General features: G+C 38.4%; 1 protein-coding gene across 2 annotated transcripts in view; it reads left to right on the forward strand.

Moving 5' to 3' along the window:
* The window catches only part of PINX1 (PIN2 (TERF1) interacting telomerase inhibitor 1), a 75323-nt gene that overhangs the window by 7243 nt on the left and 47466 nt on the right, over positions 1 to 20614 (forward strand). The window contains exons 3-6 of one of the 2 annotated variants that reach the window (XM_070415498.1): positions 711 to 803; positions 2350 to 2428; positions 6358 to 6450; positions 12493 to 12569. In XM_070415498.1, coding sequence (XP_070271599.1) covers positions 711 to 803; positions 2350 to 2428; positions 6358 to 6450; positions 12493 to 12569 — 342 coding nt within the window. The remainder of the gene's footprint in view (positions 1 to 710; positions 804 to 2349; positions 2429 to 6357; positions 6451 to 12492; positions 12570 to 20614) is intronic. The other variant, XM_070415499.1, reaches the window with a different exon arrangement.

The raw sequence follows: 20614 nt of genomic DNA on the forward strand, positions 1-20614 counted from the left end.
GTCTCTTAATCCCCCCCCCCCCAACCCTCCCCAGGCTTCCCACTGTAGTTTAACATTCTGTTCAATGTTGCTCTGCTTCTGTATCTACCCCTGTTCATCAGTCCACACTGGTCCCCTTTATTTGTCCCAACCTCACTGGAGTAGTCTCAACCTCACCAGGGCCGTCTGAGCCTCACCAGGGCCGTTTCAACCTCATCGGGGCCATCCCTACCTCATGGGGGCCATTTCAACCTCACCGGGGTCGTCCCTACCTCACGGGGGCTGTTTCAACCTCACCGGGGTCGTCCCTACCTCACGGGGGCCGTTTCAACCTCACCGGGGTCGTCCCTACCTCACGGGGGTCGTCCCTACCACACCGGGGCCGTTTCAACCTCACCGGGGTCGTCCCTACCACACTGGGGCCGTTTCAACCTGACCGGGGTTGTCCCTACCACACCGGGGCAGTTTCGACCTGACCGGGGTCGTCCCTACCTCACGGGGGCCGTTTCGACCTGACTGGGGTCGTCCCTACCTCACGGGGGCCGTTTCAACCTGACCGGGGTCGTCCCTACCTCACGGGGGCCGTTACACTGTATTCTCTTTGAGGGCAAGGTAGCGCCCTGCTCCTAGATGTTTAGTAATGAATGGCGTGGTTGATGAGGGAAGATAGAGATAATCACTCTTTATATCTGATTTAAAAAGCTAACTGTCTCTGTGTTTAATTTCCACAGGGTTTAGGGGCTCAAGAGCAAGGAGCCACAGAACATATTAAAGTTCAAGTTAAAAATAACCACCTGGGACTTGGAGCCACGATCAATAATGAAGTGAGCAACAATGTGTCTGCTGGGGGGTTTCCTTGCATAACTGACTTTTTGTAAATATATACATTTTAAGTCGATCAAATTGATCCGTTTTTAACTGTTCACGTGTGTATCCTCCATGTTTTGGTGAGTAAAACGCCCATAGCTGAGCTGGTTCTTTATCATGTGTCCTGCCTGCTCCCTCTGCCTTATTGTCTTCGTGGGGTTCTTTCCTTGCATATGTGTAAGAGATGCAAACTAGTTTTATTGCTAAACTTTGCAAAACGTATTCTTTTTATAGAAATACTCATTTCAGGACAGACAAGAAGTTTTACCTTTACCTGTGTTCTAATATTAGCTTATATTATTAAAAGTTGCTGACATTTAGTTTCAGAAAGAAATTAAAAGATTCTCCTGCAAGAAAGTGGTACTCTTTTCCTGTACCATTGTCTGTTTCTGACTGTTGGTGTATGGCAGTTAAATTTATTCACATTTCCTCGTAAACACTGACACTTTGTAAATATGACACTGTAATTAAAAATTAATGGCCTATCCAGTCATCATGCTTTTTATTTTCAGAATTATTTGCTTTAGACAGTGTCTAAGCTGAAAGCTTTGTTCTTGATTATTTTTTAAAGTCTTTTATTTTTTTCAATATTCTTAAATTTTTACAACCAACAGAATCTGGTAGAAAATCTGGAGAATTTCATTAGGTAAACTGAATTCCTTTGATTAGTTCAGAAGCACTGAGTAGTAGACTAGATCAGCTAAATTTTCTGGACTAACAACTAAAATTTTAAAAGACTACAGAGGGAGTTTATATAAAGTTGATTTTGAAGGTAGTTGCTGAGAGATGTACAGATGTTCTTCATTTTTTAGGAGAAGCATTGCCCAGTAAACCTATTTAATATGCTTAACCTTAAGCAGTCTTAAAATAGTGTGTATGAGGCAAATTCCTCCATTGATACCTTGCTTCCCATGGGTTAGGTGGTTTTGGAGATGTTCATTCTCTCTTAAGCCAGGTTCTCTTTGTTATAATGAACTCACTAGCTTGTCACCTTACAGATGGGTGCTAATTGATTCCCGGGACTTAGAGTCCTTTCTCCTTCATTCTCCAGTGTTATTTTGTAAAATGGGGTCCATGCCAGCAAATAAATTGGGCAAAATATTTAAAGTTCAAATGAGCAAGGAAGAGAGTCCCCAAGTTCATGATTGCATTTTTCCTTTGACTTATAAGATTTTCCCTTAGTGAGAAAAAATTTTTATTTTGCTTTCTTTTAGTATTTAGCATATAGGTTGCCTGCTGATTTTTTTACTATAAATTGACTATGTATAAGTTATCCACATTTGAAATCAGGGCTGAAGTTTCCAAGGAGCCCATTTGTAATACTAAAATAAATACATTTCGTTTCAAATCTACATTATATCTTTCAAATTTATAAATATCTTGGTGAAACATTTAAAAATTCACGCTCACCACTAGATTTCCTTGATTCCAAGATATCACTTATCTCAGCCAGTGTAGGTAAACTTATAGACTTGCCTCTAATGATTTTTTTGTTTGTTTCAGGACAACTGGATTGCTCATCAGGATGATTTTAACCAGCTTCTGGCTGAACTGAACACTTGTCATGGACCAGAAACAGCAGGTAGGGGAAATCTTTGCCTTGTTATCCATTAGATTTATAAGACATAATCTCTCAATTTAAAATATTCTTACCAACTATTTTTACTATAAGCATCACATATCCAAAAGTTAATTTATTGAAGCAATTAGAAGCAGTCTTTCCTGTTTATATTTTGATAGTACTTTCATTGCATGTAAAAAGACAACACTTCTGATTTAAGAGTTTGAGAATGGCAAGATAAATCCATTCAGTTTACAGCCTGAAATAGTAAAGTGATCTTTCCAGGGTTCCTTGAATGTGTCTAAAAACATTTTAAAAATACAAAGCAAGAAATATCAATTGGAACCATAAATTAGCAGCCAGCAAAGGCTTAATAGAAAAGCCTGTTTTTTGTGTTTATTCTACTTAATTAAACTGTTTTACCTTTTAATGTATTAAGAGATTCTGGGTATAGTAAAGTTTGTTGCAAGGGGCTCAATAATAGAAATTGTATTCCCAAGCTGTAGGAATTAGAAATGAAACAATTGGACATTGGGCTTCCCATATTAAGTTAACAGGAAGATTGTATGATTGGAGGGAAGGGGATGGATGGGTGAAACTTGTGGGGCTTTGGTATGATTTTAGAATTTAAGAGAAGTTTTTTTTTTATCACATGTCTATTTGGCAAGGGCGTAACTTGAGTTAATTCTGCTGGATAGTCATTGGAGAAATCTAGACTATTCTTTTACAGACATTTTTTTTAAATTGTGGTAAAATACACATAACATACAATTTACCATCTTAACCATTTTTAAGTGTGCAGTTCAGTGACATTAAGTATGGACACATTGTTGTGCTACCATTATCACCATCCACCCACAGAACTCTTCATCTTATAAAACTGAAACTCTATCCCCATTAAATAGTAACTCCCCAGTCCTTCCTCCCTCCAGCACTTGGTGACCACCATTCTACTTTCTGTCTCTGAATTTAACTACTCTAGGTATCTTATGTAAGTGAAATCATAGTATGTGTCCTTTTGTGTCTGGATCATTTCACTTAATATAATGTCCTCAAAGTTCCTCCATGTTGTAGTATCCAATGTTGTACCTTCCGTTTAAGGCTGAATAATGTTCCATGCTGTGTATATACCCCATTCTGTTTGTCTATTCATTCATCGATGGACTCTTGGGTTGCATCTCTTCTCACCTCTTGGCTCTTGTGGAGGTGTAAATGTTTAGGCTTTAGTTCAGCAAACATTTATTGAGCTATGTGCTGGATATGAAGTTATAGACTTGAGGATATGCAGATGTATACGACATAATCCCTGCTTGGGAAGTAGCAGACAGGATATGCTAGTAATTGGTAAAATTGTAGCATGAATCTAACAGTGGGAAGATTTATTGTAATGTTATATATGGGAGTGAGTCCAAAAACATCAAGGGAGGTACTCTGTATTTTTGTTAATCAGATTGGACTTCTTGTTGGAATCTATAACTTGGACAGTTTTCCTTGTCCATGGTTTAACTATTAGAACTATCCAATGTGTGGTCCTAACATAAAAGATGATAATTTGTTAGCCAAAAGAAAATGTTTTGTGAAAACACTTACTGGACTGATATTAGGAAATGCAGGATCTATGCAGCAGTAAAATTCAAGGAGATTAGCCCTTACTAATTATAAACAAAAGCATCTTTATATTCAAGATCACAGCTGAAATCAAGGAAAATATAAGTTTGTATTTTCTAATCTATCTGCCTAATTTTTTTCAATGTACTTCTGAGATTTATCCCTGATGTATTATCGAAGTGCAGTTGGTGAAATGTTTAAAGTGACCCAAGAAACTATTATTTGTCAGGAAGGTAGTAAGTGCATGACAGATGCCAAGCAGTAGTGCCTTGTCCTTGGGCAGCCCCATCCACAGGTTCACCTTTGCAGGCTGATTCTTTTTATTTTTGCCTAAGACATAGAAGTATCTTGAATCATTAGCTGCAGGAGAGTTACCAATCTGTAGATTGAGTTCCACTTCGAGACCACTCGAGGGTGCTGGTAGCCCTGTGACAGGGACTGGGCTTTGGTGGCCTGCTTCCTATCTAGCTCAGTACAGTCCAAACCAGGCCTTGTACCGCCAGTCCCAGTACTGAAAAGCCTTAGGAATATTCCTTTAAGGGAAAACCTGTTCAAGGAGTGGACCTGGAGAGCTAATAAATTATTTTTCTGCCATGTCATCTTTCATAAATACAGTATCATTATTCAAGTGAATTTTTGGTCAGAGTAAAGCCAAAATTACTGTAATAGAGCTAAAAAGCAGATGACACAATATAACCCAATAACATTTTTTTCTATAATAATATTTTTACTTCCTTAAGATTACTTACCAAATTCATACAATTTGCCTTTCAATTAAACAGAAATTCCAAACTGCCCTCTTCATAGAATCTTGCAAACATCCTGGAAATAACCCTTATCTCCTTGTGGGACAGAAAAATCAGTATATCTTAAAAATTTCATTTAAAAAAAGTTATCTTAGTTAGTTCTCTCTACCAGACTCAACTTAGCTTTTTTTGTAGACTTAATTTTGTGGTTTTAGGAAACGTTTGTTACTTCCATCAGATATTTTGTTCCTTATGGTTTTACACTGGGATGCTGATAACCTGCCATCCACAAAGGTGTGGTTTAGGATAGGGATCTTCAAATTATTTTGCTCACATAGCCTCTAAGGCAGCGGTTCTCAACCTGTGGGCCGCGACCCCTTTGGGGGTCAAATGATCCTTTCACAGGGGTCACCTAACACCGTCGGAAAACACATGTATAATTACATATTGTTTTGTGATTAATCATTATGCTTTAATTATGTTCAATTTGTAACAATGAAAATACATCCTGCATATCAGATATTTACATTACGATTCATAACAGTAGCAAAATTACAGTTATGAAGTAGCAACGAAAATAATTTTATGGTTGGGGGTCACCATAACATGAGGAACTGTATTAAAGGGTGGCAGCATCAGGAAGGTTGAGAACCACTGCTCTAAGGGAATTTTGAAAAGCTGTATACCCTAGCTCACATTTTTATATCAACATCTATGTTTTTAATCATAGCTTCAAATTGTTGCAAATTGTAATTTCTGTCTTATTGGGAAATATAGGCGTTTAAAAAAACACCCATTACATTAGTCCCAAATGTATTCAGTAGATAAATACCAGAGCAATTTGATACCCGTTGTCTTCTATTTAGAAATATACAGACAAGTCCTTAATAGTCAGAAATATTATATTTCTTTTTTTTTTATACATATATATATTTTATTGGTTTTTTACAGAGAGGAAGGGAGAGAGATAGAGAGTTAGAAACATCGATGAGAGAGAAACATCGATCAGCTGCCTCCTGCACACCCCCTACTGGGGATGTGCCTGCAACCCAGGTACATGCCCTTGACCGGAATCAAACCTGGGACCCTTGAGTCCGCAGGCCGACGCTCTATCCACTGAGCCACACTGGTTTCGGCAGAAATATTATATTTCATAGTTCCTTTTCCTCTGAAATAATATTTTGATTGTGTATACCCCATAGTATTTTATGTTAATATGTTTTTGCTTGAACTTTTAAAAATTCTCATCCTATCATATTTCTCTGCCACAGTCATTCACCCATTGGAGGAATTTTGGGTTATATCCAGTATTTTACTATTATGAATAAGGCTATTATGTACTTTGGTATATAGATTTTTATGTGAACACAAATTTTCATTTCCTCAAAGACTTATACATTTCTGGAAAATAGCCTTGCTTGATTCATAGTATACAGTTCAAGAAGAATTTCTAATCATTTGGTTAGAGTTCAATAATAAGGGACAGGGTTTCCAAAGATTTTATTTAAATAAGGCCATGTCACTGTAAGAGAGTAAATGAGAATGGATTACAGAGAGTTTAATGTAATGCTTTTTTTTTTTTTTTTTTTTTTTAAGACTCCTCAGACAGCAAGGAAAAGAAGTCTTTCAGCCTTGAGGAAAAGTCCAAAGTCTCCAAAAACCGTGTTCATTATAAGAAATTCACAAAAGGTAAAATTAAGCATTTATTTATTTGTTATTGATACCTCTGTGTTCCCACTGGGTTTCTTAAAGCAGTTTTAGCTCTTCGCCAGCATTACGTCTTGTTTTACGTTCAAAATGGGAAATTATGGATAGCATGACTGGGTGGATCTAAAGCGGTGCTCAAGTTTCAGTATTTATTGTTAGTCTACTGGGGATCTGGTTAGAGTGCATCAGATTCATTAGCTCTGAGGTGGGGCAAAGCTGGAAGTCAACTTGCTCTTTAGAGGCAAAAAGGGACTTTAAATGGCTAGGTCAGGAAATAATTCTAATTAATTGCTCAACATTTTTAGTTACATTTTCTTGTTTTTCAGAGTTTGATGTTGGTGTTGAATAGTTCCTGACATTTTTCAATTTAGAGAATTATGCTCTGTAATAAGAACTCCAGTATGAGAAATCTCACTTCCCAGTTGATCTTTATATTATTCCACACCTTTTCTTCATTTCATGGAGTGTTAACTTAGGCACTCCTTTTCATTGCCAAGATAGTGTTAGAACGCATGTTTGAGAATTGAGTGGTAAATCCTATCTTCCTCCATCACACCTCCTCACTCCCCAATACTTGTAGTCAATTGTGCATGCAGTTGTCCTCTTTAACCACTAGGTGGCGGTCTTGTATTGTAAGAAACAATTTAAGTAGAACTCATCAACTCCCCAAATGTTTTCCCAGAAAACAGTGTTCTGTATTAAGTGCACTTTCTAGGGACAGAAGTCTATTTATTGCATAATATACTTAAAGTATTAAATATAATGATAATTTATGTTTTAATATCCAGTCACAATTTGATGGTTCTTTTATGGGAGATTGGATATACACACCCATCTCTTTGCTTTAGTCTTGTTGACATGATTGGGAATTCCCTAACCCCTAGAACCTGCCTTAATAGCAGTGAGAGCCGAAATTCCCACCACTTTAAACTATTAATGGTGGTTCTCACTGGGGCACAGGACCCCAAAAGGTAGGAATGAGTTTGCTGTAAATGAGAGCCCACGGCAGAGCTGAATGGAGTGGGGAGCTGACTAGCGTCAGGAATGTGTGCAAAGAGACTGGTGCTTACTTCTGGTCCGTCCCAGTGGGTGTGGTTTGTATGGCTCTTCCTGTCATCCCTCTTTCTCTCAGGCTAGAACCTCTGTTGTTTTTCTCTGTTGCTCTCCACCCCGACCTGCTGCAGGACAGAAGACAGGCCTTGCTGGCCCTTCAGTCCTTTTGAGGAGAGGCTGAAGGTCAGTTCATGCCCATGTCCAAGCCCTTAAATGTCCCTCCTTTTCTCATTAGACCCTATAGAAAAAAAAGAGACAAAGCAGAAGAGTTCTGAGCAAATTCGTGACATTAAAAGCGTGCCTGTGTCTTTTGGACAGTATGGCGTCCTTTTAAGCTTTCACTTTTGCAAATAAAATCCTCTAATTTTCTTTTTGTTCCCGACTACATGCATTAGTTCATCTGAAGCATTTGCTGAAGCCAGGATAAACCTCATTAATCTACTTTAATCTAATGGGTGCCGGGAGTATCTGCTTTCTATTTCTCTATTTCTAGTTAAGCCACTCCCTTGCCAGGTGACCCTGTCAACTTGCTTGGTGTGTTGTGCCTTCATTCTTTCTCTTCTGAGATGAGGTACGCCTACTTATTAGCCTCCTTGGGGAGGCGAGGACATTGGTATGCAGGGAAGAGAGTTCCAGGTATATTGTGAGAAAGTAGAGGAGACCGAGTGAGAAAACAGAAATGCAGATTGGGAATAAGTAGAAAGATGGGAAAAGGAGGCAGAAATCCAAGTAGTGAAGAAGACAACTATTTACCATCCATCTTAACAATATGCAGGGAAAGTTATTTTAAAGTTCTTTATTTGCATAAAATAAATTTGTTCTTGTAGAGCCACTATTGTCACCGGATATGAATGATCAACTCTGTTTCCTTTAAGGTAGGCTGTCTTAGGTCGCAGGAAAGCTGGTGCTGGCCGTCACTCTCTCACATAAATCCCTTAACCACCTTCCTTCTTTCAGACTCTGTTTCCTCTTTTGTAAAGTGAGGAAAGATTTTTAAGACATTATTGAGTTCTAAAATAGGTTCTGTTTTATGACTTATTAGTAATGACCCCATTGTATGGAACTTTTGATTGTTTAGCATTATGGATAATAAGGAAATTAGCCTGTGGGTATGCTCATAATGAAAGTAATTCACTTATTGGATGAGGATGATTCGTATTGTAACTTTGTCTGTGGTCCAGGAAATTAAAACACGGGAAGGTGGCATTTTATTTAGCTTAGTGTGACGAGTGAAGATAAAGATTTTATTTTAGTGAGATTACAGTAGCAAATAGCATTGTAAAATTTGCTGTTGCATCAGTATTGGCTACCATTTTAGTTCTGATACATTATTTCTTTCTCTAGTCCCAAGTTTATAATTTTAATTTGAAATAATTTATTAAATAATTTTAAAAGCTAATTTCATTTATATTTGTTTAAAAGCCTAACTTCAGCATGGTTTCTTTTAATTTGAAAATTGTTTGGCAATGCCATATCTGCAGAGAGGAAAAAATAGGGAAAATATCAATTTCTACAAAACCATTTTCTATATACAGTGAGCAGTTGTTGAGAGCATTGTTGTATCGCTCCCCCCCCACCCCCGTTGTGCAATGGGTGGATAAAAAGTTGCTTATTAAACTATAGTGTATAACTTCATCATGGTAATTTACTCAGAGTTCTTATCTCTGTGACTATCTGTAGTATTTGTCGTGTTTTGCTTCTTAAATAAGGAAACTGCATGTATAACACAGGTTCTGGTGGTTGTCTTGCTAGTCTGGAAACACAGACTGTGGTATATCTAGCATGGTTAACTCCTCCCCTCCTACAGTCGGACTCTGCTAGTAATGGGCCTTAAGTTTCCTCTTCTGATTTTTTTTACATTTATATATAAAGTAGCACCATCTCAAAAAATTCTGACTCTTATTATCATTTCACCTTCTACTCTGATTCTTTCCCATTTCCTGGTTTCTGACATGATCCTTGCAGGGAAATTGCGATAATCTCTGTCCTAGGCTTGTCAGTCTCAGGTGTTTTCATTTAAAAAACAATCAAACAAAATATAATATTGTTTGTTTTATTCTTCTTGATTGGGGAATGCATATGAATTTTCTAAGCAACTGAAGCTACCTACATGCCCTTTAACTTTTTATTATAATCAACCTATTTCTCAAACCTGTATTCTTTACCCTTGCCCCTGTATTCTGAGTAGAAAAACTCGGGTTTTTTTCACCTCAATTATAATACAATTTTCTCTTTAAACTTGTTGGGTTCTATGTGACTTTTGCCCTTAAACTAAAAGGCTCCAAATCTCTGTGATTCTTAAGTTCTTATGTTTTGTTTTGTTTTCATAGTGTCCTTTGCTTCCCGTGTGAACTTCTTGATGTTGTACACGTGTCTGCCAATAGCAGTAACATTCCTCCCTTCCAATTTTTTACTCTGATAGATTGAAAACCTGGTACTCATGATTGTTAGGAAAACAGCTAAAATGATCATAAAGTGCTTTTTCATCTGCTCATCCTTTCATGGACCTTTGTTACATCATCTTGACCACTGGAAGCACTGTTTCCTGGTTTTTGAAATGTTATGGCCAATTGAAGATTGAGATATGCATGAACCATATCCAGACAGATAACATATTTCCTAGTCTGCTCAATTTCTCTAAGATCTAAGCTTATCGGCAGTATTTCCTGTGATTTGATTGTCATTCAGAACAGAGACCAATAAGCTTTTAAACTCTTTTTTTAATATGAATATTTTGCCCGGCTGGCGTAGTTCAATGGTTGAGCTCCAGCCTATGATCCAGGAGGTCATAGTTCAATTCCCGGTCAAGGCACATGCCCGGGTTACAGGCTCGATTCCCGGTGTGGGGTGTGCAGGAAGCAGCCAATCAGTGATTCTCATCATAGGTGTTTCTATCACTCCCTCTCCCTTCCTTTCTGAAATCAATAAAAATATATTTTAAAAAATATGTATATTTTATTTAAATGTGGCCATAAATTTATAGCATTTATAAACTATTCAACCAGGACTATTAACTAATGACTATTTCAATATTGCTTCCATCTTCCATTTTTATCTACCTTAAAGTTCCTTTCCCTCGGTCTCTGACTCTTAATTCTTCTCTGTGTTTTGTTTTCCAGATCAAGTCCCGAGCAAAGCCTGTAACAGTCCTGGTCTCTACATTTACTTAAGTGAACTTTGCTAAAGGATAAAAATGTCTGATACAAGAGCCAATCACCAACACTGTAGAAATGCTTGCACCTTCATTGGTACAGCTCACTGTCTCGACCAGCCTGGCAGTTTTCCCTTCAATTTTGAGATTTGCTTTTCATCTCTGTGGGGCCATTCTTTGTCATCCTGTTTTAAAATTGTAATCTTGCATGTACCCTCTCTTCCTGAATCCTTCCAGCATTCCTTTTAGTTGCATTGCTGTAAAAGAGATCTTTATTTGCATTTCTTTTGGAGTATCTGTTCCATTTCAGAAGATAGTTTACAATAGTTGACCAATACATATTTTGAACTAAGTACAACTCCTTTTCCTTAAAATGGAAACAGCCACCCTGAATGTGGTCTGCTATGCTTCTGACAAAGATAAGAATAGATCTCTAGACCTGCTGAGGGTTTGTCCACCTCTCACCTCCACGACCCATTTTATTCCCCTCTCTTCTGGTTTATTTTCTGAGTTCCTATCTGGATGTGCTTCATTTTGTTTTAAAGTTGGTTTCTTTTGGGGTGTTTTGTCTGGGTTCTACTACATAATCTCTTAGAAGCAGGAAGCCTTCCTTTCTAGCTCAGCAGGAAAGGTTAGAGCAGTGTAGAACCCCAGAGGAGCATGTTCTTCCGGATGGGAACAGGTCGTGCTGACTGGACCGTTGAAATTGCTGCCTGCCTATGAAACTGGTTTTGGCACCTGGCTTTGCATTAATCGAAGGGTGTTTTTTTTTTTTTTTAATTTCATGGAGTCACTGAGCAATATCATATTTGAATGCCCCAGTGGTAGTCAGTGAACTAGAACCTTCTGGGTCATGACATTACTTTGCCAAGTCAATTTGCTACAAGAAACCAAGAAGTGAGTCTGACAGTGGAACTTGGGCTTCCAACTCAAAATGAAAATTCCTGTGTCTAACCCAGAGCCTACTCCCCCAGAACTTTAAGACTTACATGTAGCAGTTACATTTTAAAAGGCATTTACCTGAAGTTGACAAATGGGAATGGATTTGGTCAACTGCTCACAGAGTATTTTTGGTAGAAGTGAAAATTCCAAAAAGTGAATTTTAAATTACTTGGTTTGTGGTTTGAAATTAAGTTAGAGTTTAGCGTTTTTAATAGGAATTATGGGTCTTTCAGCCACTGCTTTTGTGAGAAGCCATTTCATCCCCTGCTTTTATTGTGTGTCCTATTATTTAAAGCTAATATAGCAACCTCTTTCACCCTCATCCAGTACTTTTTGTTTGCATTTATTCTTTTTAAATTTTCAGTTATTCAGTAACTGTTGAGCTCCTGTATGTCAAATGCAGTGTGTTCTCATTCATAGGTGCATGTACGGCTTTGAAGTTCTATATTCAGCAGCATTTTCTAGTCTGCATTTCATGGTCCTACATAAGTAGCTCGTGTCTCCTTGAAGTCAGTAAGATCTGTTTTATACCTGCGGGATCCAGAGACACAGAGACAGCATCTTGAAGGCGTGCTGGGAGTGGAGCTGGCTTTAGAATTTAGTTCTCTCAATCTCCGCGCTCTTAGTTGTTTCCACCATTAAGAGAATGTCAGCAGTCCTGGTTCTCAAACATTTATTTGATTTTTAAGTTATTTTAAAATTTAATGTGATTAGTTAATTAAAGAATTGTCGTCTGTGCAGGGGAGACAGAAGTCAGTAGTTTACAGAATTGTTTCTTTTTCAAAACTCATTTTGCTTTCAGGAGTTCACAGCTCATGTTTGTGCTCTGTGTGTTAGAAAGATTGGTGTGACTCAAAGGCACCGTGTTGTTTTTCCAGGGAAGGACCTATCATCTCGGAGCAGAACAGATCTGGACTGCGTTTTTGGGAAAAGACAGAGTAAGAAGACACCCGAGGTATTAAGCTACCATATAGCTGATATGTTCTATTTCCACAGTTTGATTTTCAACTGTGTATAGAACTGTTTATTATGATTAGTAGTTTTCAGACGAAGTTACAAAAAAAAAAGCCTTTTAGAGGCTTCTAACAAAGGCTAAATGTGAGCATCCTTAACAGTTGGTAGACAATATGTTTTATAAGGAATCTCTAAAAGGGATGTGTGTTATTTGGGTTTTATTGTTCTTGTATGAGGACTAGACTAAACTCAAGGATGAATCCTATGGCTGGTTTATTCAAGGGGAAAGTGTATCTCTCCCGTCTGCAGGAGAGAGGGAGGTCTCATGCAGCGATTGTGTGTGCTTTGCTCAGACGGCATCTCTCTATTTGGAATATGGCCTGGGGAGGAAGAACATCACATGTGAACTGCAGTTCTGGTCTGTCCCATCTTAAAACATTTTGAAATGGTGTTGGATCAGCATTGAGTCTGGAAGGGATTTAAAAGCAGTATTTTTTCCGCTGCATAATACTGTTTGTTTCAGAACTAGAAGATAAGAATAGGGTGACTCAACTATGCCTTAAGCAGGATGAATCTATAACTCATAATCCTAACTATTAAATCGGGCTGTGCAATATAGCACAACATTTTTTGGGGACCATTTTCAGCTGTAAGAAACAGCCCTGGATGTAGTTGGGATGTCAATATTAGAATTCTTAAAATATGGCTTTTTAGAGATAATGGGATCAAAATATTTAAAATTGATGTTGTCTACGAAAATCTGGAATATATGGTTGCTACAGCTATTACTCAGCTGATCTAGTATGGCATACTTATATTCCTATATTGGTTCCTAGCCAAGGCCCTTGGTGACTGTAAAAAAAAAAGTCTTGTTTCATTTATTTCTCATATTTCTCCAGACTGACAAATTTCCCCTGGATGATAGTTATTTGTTTCTTAATATTATTTCCAAAGACTTTGGAATGACCAGTTATTCGAAATTTTGGGACTAAATTTTTAGTCTTTTAGCACTTTTCTGACCCTATACCTTTAGCTGTGAGGACAGAGGAAGCAGGCCCCAGAAAGGAAACCTAGGCCGCACAGCTTGCTGAGGGGTGGTGCCTGTAGGGCAGCTGAGTCATGCCAGAGACAGGTGGGTCATTAGGGAGGAGGTGTTCTGATATCAGGTCATGCTGGATGCTTCATTCTCAAGAGGCTGCTGGAAAGAGCCGAGGTCATCAGACAACTTGCTTCTGGTCACACCTCTTGGTTAGTGTGTGACCTGGATTAGGCCCTCTGCCTGTTCACTAAAGACTTTGCATCTGCCTTACCTCAGTCTTCCTCTTGAATCCCTCCTTTGACCATTGTCAGTAATTCAGGATGACCAAGGAAACTCACCTCTGCTCTGCCCTAACAGCCCCCTCCATGGCCACATCCTGCACCTTTGCTTTAACCCCACGTCCCACCCTGGAGCCCTGATGCTAACCTTTCTGTTCCCACTCTCAGACTAGCATTCCTGCTGCACAGGCTCTTCCAAATCCTTGTGTTCTCGGATCCCTTGATCCTCTCTTTTCTCCCAGCTGCCAACCCCTACTACCCCAACCCTACTCTTCTCCAGCTCACTCTTTGCAATTTTATAGTTGAACAGGTCAGGGAAGGAGATATTATGTATGGGCTTTTGGTAGAATGTGAAAAGAATTTATTTGATAAGCACAAGCAAGGTTTTCGTTACAGAGATTAGAGGCTTCTAATCCTCAGCAGACATCTACTGGAGGACTTACTGGTGCCATGAGGTACCAGTAAGTTTGGTGTTACTTGACTTTTTGGTGGTGTGGTCATTTGTGATCATGTTAAAGTGAGCCGGTGTCTGAGAAGCTTCAGAAATAATTACCCACTAACAACCCAGGGAAAACCTATTTGGGTGCAGTTAGTGTAGAAAAGACACACTGTGTTTTGTGCAAGATTTACATCCAGTACATCTCAGTCTTCATTCCAGTTTGATGTTTTCTTCTGAGAAATCCTTCTGAGATTCTAAGTGTCTGGCAGGGTGGGTTTATGTCCCAGCCCAGCTCTTGATCTGTAGCTGTGGTTCTCAGCAACACTTGCACTTGAATCGCCTAAAGAGCTTTTTTTAAAAATGCTAATGCCAGGGTTCCACCCCAGGCCAGTCATATCCAAATCTTGGGTTAGGGTCCGTGCATAAGTATTTAAAAAAGAAGAAAAAGAATTTTAATTACAAAAAAATAAAAAGCCTACCAAGATGATTATTCTAATGTGTAATAAGGAGTAAGGATTGAGAACCACTAGTCGAAGCCATGATATGTAACTATACAGGGTGGGCAAAAGTAGTTTTACAGCTGTTCATAGGAAAAATAATATATTAATTAGTAAATCATAATATAAGAATAAACTGTTTTGCGTACTCACAGATGTAAACCTACTTTTGCCCCACCCTGTGGACTTCTAGCATTAGGGTCACGAGTGTTGCCTAGGACAGGGCTTCTCAAATCTTAATGTGTCCATAAATCATCTGGGGAGTTTGTTAACCTGCAAATTCTGGTTCGTGAGGGTGGGTGGGACCCAAGATTCCGCTTCTCTGGGAGCTCCCAGGTGATGATGATGATGGTGGTGCTGGTGGTGGTTGGGGCACCTCCCTGAGTAGGCAGGGCCGCCGCAGTATTTTACATGTGACATATTCCTGTATGTGTAGGTAAGATAAGGTGTCTGTAAGTCTAGTTTCATTTTCAAACAACAAATTGAAAGTCAGAGTTTCTTTTAAATTTTACACATACCGAGATTTTCATATATGGAGTTTGCTTTTACTGAGGCACACCAGAATAAACTGTTGCTAAGAAACCTTACCTGTTAGTTACAACAGCCCTTATAGCCAAAGGCGGAAGGCCTTTGATCAGATCTGTTGGAAAATACAACCTCTTTTGGCTCCTGTTCGAAGTTGGGAAGAATATTGCTTTGTTTTTACTCCTTTGACCCCCATAGCAACATTGGCCTGAATTGTATTTGGCATTGCCAAGGCAAAGGCACTGCTGCATTCACATACCTGAAGAATCTCTGAAACCAGAGCAGCTTGAAGGTTAAAGCAGTAATGCCTCTCTGGTGCTCCGGAGAAGGTGCTGACATTGACACAGTCCTTGCATCTAGATTTAAAGAATCTTGGACATTGACCATGTCTCGCTTGGGCAACATGTATTTCTCACAATAACCCATACTTACTAATTTCTACACCCCCTGACTGTTACAATAACAGAATTACAAGTTTATCAACCATCTGTGTGCCAGACATTATGCTAGGCACTTATGATAGTATCTCATTTAATCCTCCTACCAATCCTATGAAGTCGGCATTATTAGCACCTTTTTAGCAATGAGGAAACCGAGGCTCAGAAGTATTTGTTACAGAGCTCCAAAGTGGCACAAAGGGATTTAAATCCACACAGTCCCTTCCCTCTAGCACAATACTGCCAGTGACAATGAACTTCTAGTGCACTTTTAAAAATCTACATCTAAATGATTTAGTTGTGCTTTAGAAGTTTTCTTTTAGATTTTGTCAGAGACAAGTAGTTAATACTTTATCATAACTTTGTGGGGAAAATGATTGGCTGTTATTCTCATTTTGCTGAAAATAATGTTTGACTTTTAAAACTTCCGCCTTGCCTTCAGGCAGAGTTGAACTGGTGTGGGTTTAGGGCATGTTACAAATGCCTGGCCAGCTTTGGGAACGATTTTACTTTGTCATTGGAGCTGTAGGCTGGATTTAGAAAGAGCTAGGGTGAGTTTCTGTGGCATAGATACTGTGTCACTTGTGCACTTTCTGGTCTCAAATGCAATGAATGATCTGAATATATTTTATTCAAAAAATATCAACGGCTCTTGATTAATAACATGAGGGTTTTCTTTAAGCTTTTAATTTTGAAATAATTATAGACACACAGGAAGTTGCAAAGATATTCAGAGGTTCCGAGAGGTCCCATGTGCCCTTCACCCAGTTATCCCAGTGGTTACATCTGGCATAACTAGTGCAGATGAAAACCACAAATTCACATTGGTACAATGTTTGTGTGTGGTTCCGTGCCACTTTATCACACTTGTGCGTCCTGTAACCTTGGTCTCGATTAATATGTAGACTATCCTTCCACCACAGAGATCTCCCTCATAGTCACATCCCCTCCCCCACCATCCCTATCCCCAGCAACCACTGTGCCAACAGAAATGTCTATTTGAAGTAGAATATGTGTGAACAGTCTGATCTCTCTCAGTTTGATGCCGAGTCTGCTCATATCAGTAATGATCAATACACAAGTTTTAAAGGCTGGTTGTAGTTTCCATGATCTACCTCCCAGTTATTCATGCTATTTATGTCTTCTATCTATGGGTCTTTAGAGAAAGCCTTGTGGAAAACATATCATTTGATGTCTTTAAAAAGTCCAAACCTGTCAATTACTAGTAAGTCATTTACTTTAGTAATTTTGGAAACGTATCTAACTGTAAATACAAAGTGGCATCATCATTATGTGACAGTTTTGTCGGCATAGGAAAGCTCCTTGGGCAGTAGCTCAGGGCACTTAGTGAGGTTGGTGAGCTCCTTTAAATTGCATGAAAATGTGTGTGGGCATGTGTGCATGTATGTATATAAAGTTCAATGCTTTTATCAGATTTTCAAAGGAGTCCTTGATCCGAAAAAGAGCTTTAAAGTCCAGGACTATGCATAAAAATCTCTTCCTAGTTAAAATAAAAAAATCACTTCAAATGAAAATTTTCTTTGTTAGAGTAATAGGAGTGAGCCTTGTATTATGTAGTCAAACAAACTGTGCCAAGCCAAGAATCTGAATCCTTAATTTTCCATATAACATATAGAAATAAAATAACATCAAAATAAAACAATCCAAGCTAAACGTTTACTAAGATGTCTAGGACACATTTATGAAATGTAAATGACGCTTTCTATCCTCTCTCTGACCTTCATGTGTCTGATGGAGAAATCTATCTGCTATATTTTTACAGGTGGATTTGTTCATCTGTCACACGTGCTGGACAGTGAACCGCTTAACGAGAGAGGGAGGACCTGTGTGGTACTCATTTCTGGGTCCCCAGCATGTGATAAATTCAGTGCTTGGTGCATGGTAGGGATTCAGTAAATTGAAGTCTCATTGTTCTTCTCTTTTTTTAAATGGACTGAGTTGCTACTCATGGTTTGTATAGTTTCATAATTAAATACTTGAAATATTTTGATCAGTAAATAACTATCTCTTCTTTGAGAGTAGAAATATTCATCAGCTAATTTCCAATTCTATGCCAAGCACACAGATTTTTGAGAGGGGATTATTGAATGAATGTGTGCTATGCCATTTTAAGTTTTTAAAAGTCACTCCCATTTGCCAGAAATGAGCTTTCAGACATTGAACTTCCCTCTAGAATAGTTTTTCATCGGCTTGACCATTTTCCACGGCTACAGAAGTTAAAGGCTTCCTGTCTTTTCAGGGACTGTGTTCACTTTATTGGCACTTGGTGCTCCCTTAAGCCACGAGGCTGCCTGGAGCACTGCTTCCCTAGCCAGATCTGGCTGTTCAGAACTACTTGCTTAAACAGTGAAAGACCATCACAAACTATCAATTGCCCTGAAAACTTCTAATAAACTCTTCAATGTGGGAATGGCTGGTTATATATTTCTGTACATTTTTAATTTTCAAGTCCTTTTCCCCACGGTTTTTGTACTATATTAATCAGAAGACAGTAACTCTGGATTGGAGTGCACTTAAATTAGAGGTGTATGCACTTTCTACAGAGACAAAGAAATGATCAATTATATTGAATTAAAATTACTAGGGCCCCTAGAGACCTGCAGCAGGTACTTGTGCTGGCCAGTGTGCGTGTGTGTCTTTTCTCACTTGGTTTGCAAGTTGGAATCAGAGACATTGAAAAACAAATTCCATTAGTTCCTATCTGGTTGAACTTCCTGATGTTCCTTTTTTTTTTTTTTTAGAATTCTCTCATTTTTTCCCTCCCCCACCTTACCAGTTTCCTTCCTCTATCCAGCTTGTTTCCTGATTCAGCCTTATCACTAGAGAAAATACTCCTGAACCATATCAAGGAATTAGAATGTATTACCAGCATTTCTACTTTGTTTCTCCAAACAGCATTTTTCTGACATAGTCTCTTGGCAAAATAATTGTCAGTCTCTTTGCCTGATTGAATTAGAAACCTAGTGAGAATTATATTCTCCCAGGCTACCCAATTAATGATCACGTCCTTGAATTCTCCTGATGGCCTTTACTTTTTGAACCAAAGTATGACTTTTTTATGCTTTGTGTCCCTTTATTGTCAATTATCATGAATCCCCGTTCTTTTTCATTTCTTACTGATCATCAAATCTGAAAATGAACTTTAAGCAGATCCTTCTTTTTTCATTTGTTGAATTCATGGGGTATTTTTGGGCCATTCTTTCTTGTAGTACTATAAACTGCCCTAAGCAGATCATAGGGGAAGATCACTGGGAAAAGAAGAGACCTTTTCATTTTTACTTGAAATGTCTTTGAATTGGACACTGTTATTTCTCCTTACTTCTGAATTTTCATGTTAATGATGTATATTTATGAATTGGGTTGAGTTTTGTAAATTGTTTATGGGATTTAGACTTAAATTTGAACCTTTCCTATTCCTACAACTCCTACCACTTTGCCTTCGCCTCCTCACCCCAGATCTGAGCATCAGCATTCAAGAATTGGGCAGATTTTCCAGCCTAGTGTTGGCTAACCTTCTAGTGAAGAACTTTTAGTTACAGATAAATTTAAGCTAAGTTTACAACCAGGCCAAATAATATATTTAATGTCTGAAGTGTATTGTTTGTCATCAGTGATGACTTCAGTAATTCTTGTCATCACTTGACCATTGATAACAAAACCAAGGTTCAAAATAATCTCTCTAAGCTGGGACATTTAGCTAAAACTAAGTAGATGAAATTTTATGACAATGCGTAAAGTCTCATTTAATCCTGGAAAAATTTAATTTTAATTTGGTAACAGCAAGATGAGAATTAAATTAGCGGCTAGGGCGTGTAACTTGACCACAAGTTCAACCAAAATATGTAGAATGTCAGCTATCTTGAGTGCAGCCTTGGGCTGCTTTAGATGGGTTGTGCCCACATGCTGAAAGCAATGGGCTTTTTGCTTGTTTTCTGCACTGATGACTATATTTGAACTGTTCTGTTCACGACTCGGTGCCCTATTTTAAAAGAGTGCATTCAGAGAATGCCATTAGGGACATATTGGAAAGAACGTGATGCACAGGCACTAGCAGGCGGGCAGTTGGGAAATGATGCCTGACCACAGAGAGGTCCTGACTTTGAATGTTGGATGCTCTCAGTGGTCCTCTAGAAAAGGAACAGTTTTGTTTGGTATGTTTCATAAGGAAGAACTAGTGCTAATGGATGATATTCATAGAAAGATTTCTACTTCGAGAAAGAAAGCAGCGTGGGTTGATAAACTGGCCAGCTACAGGAAGTACTTTGTGGTTAGAGGTAGGAGTACCTCTTGTAAGAGGTAGGAGTCTGCACTAAACGCATGAGTCCTTCCAAGTCTAAGTTTCCTTGGTTCTGGAGTAAAAAGAACACATGAAATACACCTGAAATGCTACTTTTTAAAGTTTTGCATTATCTATGCTTTTTATTCCAGAGATGAATGTGAAAAGTCTTTGATGTATTCAAACAAGATATCAAATAATCTTGAAGTAAAATAGCGAATTATCTTAGTGAATTAAGGCTTAAAAGAGTTATTAGAAATTCTGAGTATTAAAATGAAATGAACAGTCTTAGATGTTCTTATTTTATCTGTAAACTCAGTTTTCTTATCTATAAAATGAGAGTGTTGAATTCTGTGTTCTAGTAGTAGATTCTATTTTCCAAAGATGGCCTCAGTGATATCTCCCTTTTCACCTACTCTTCTCAGTTGACCCTTGCCACTTTGTCCTCAGTAGGTGGAGCCTAGTCCTTTCCCCTTCCATCTGGGCACGCTTATGACTTGCTGTAGCCAGTAGAATCTAGTGGTGGGGGTGTTG

The sequence above is a fragment of the Myotis yumanensis genome, unplaced genomic scaffold (genome assembly GCF_028538775.1).
Source record: "Myotis yumanensis isolate MYYU_CA2020_CCGP unplaced genomic scaffold, mMyoYum1.0.hap1 SCAF_5, whole genome shotgun sequence".
Lineage (NCBI taxonomy): Eukaryota > Metazoa > Chordata > Mammalia > Chiroptera > Vespertilionidae > Myotis > Myotis yumanensis.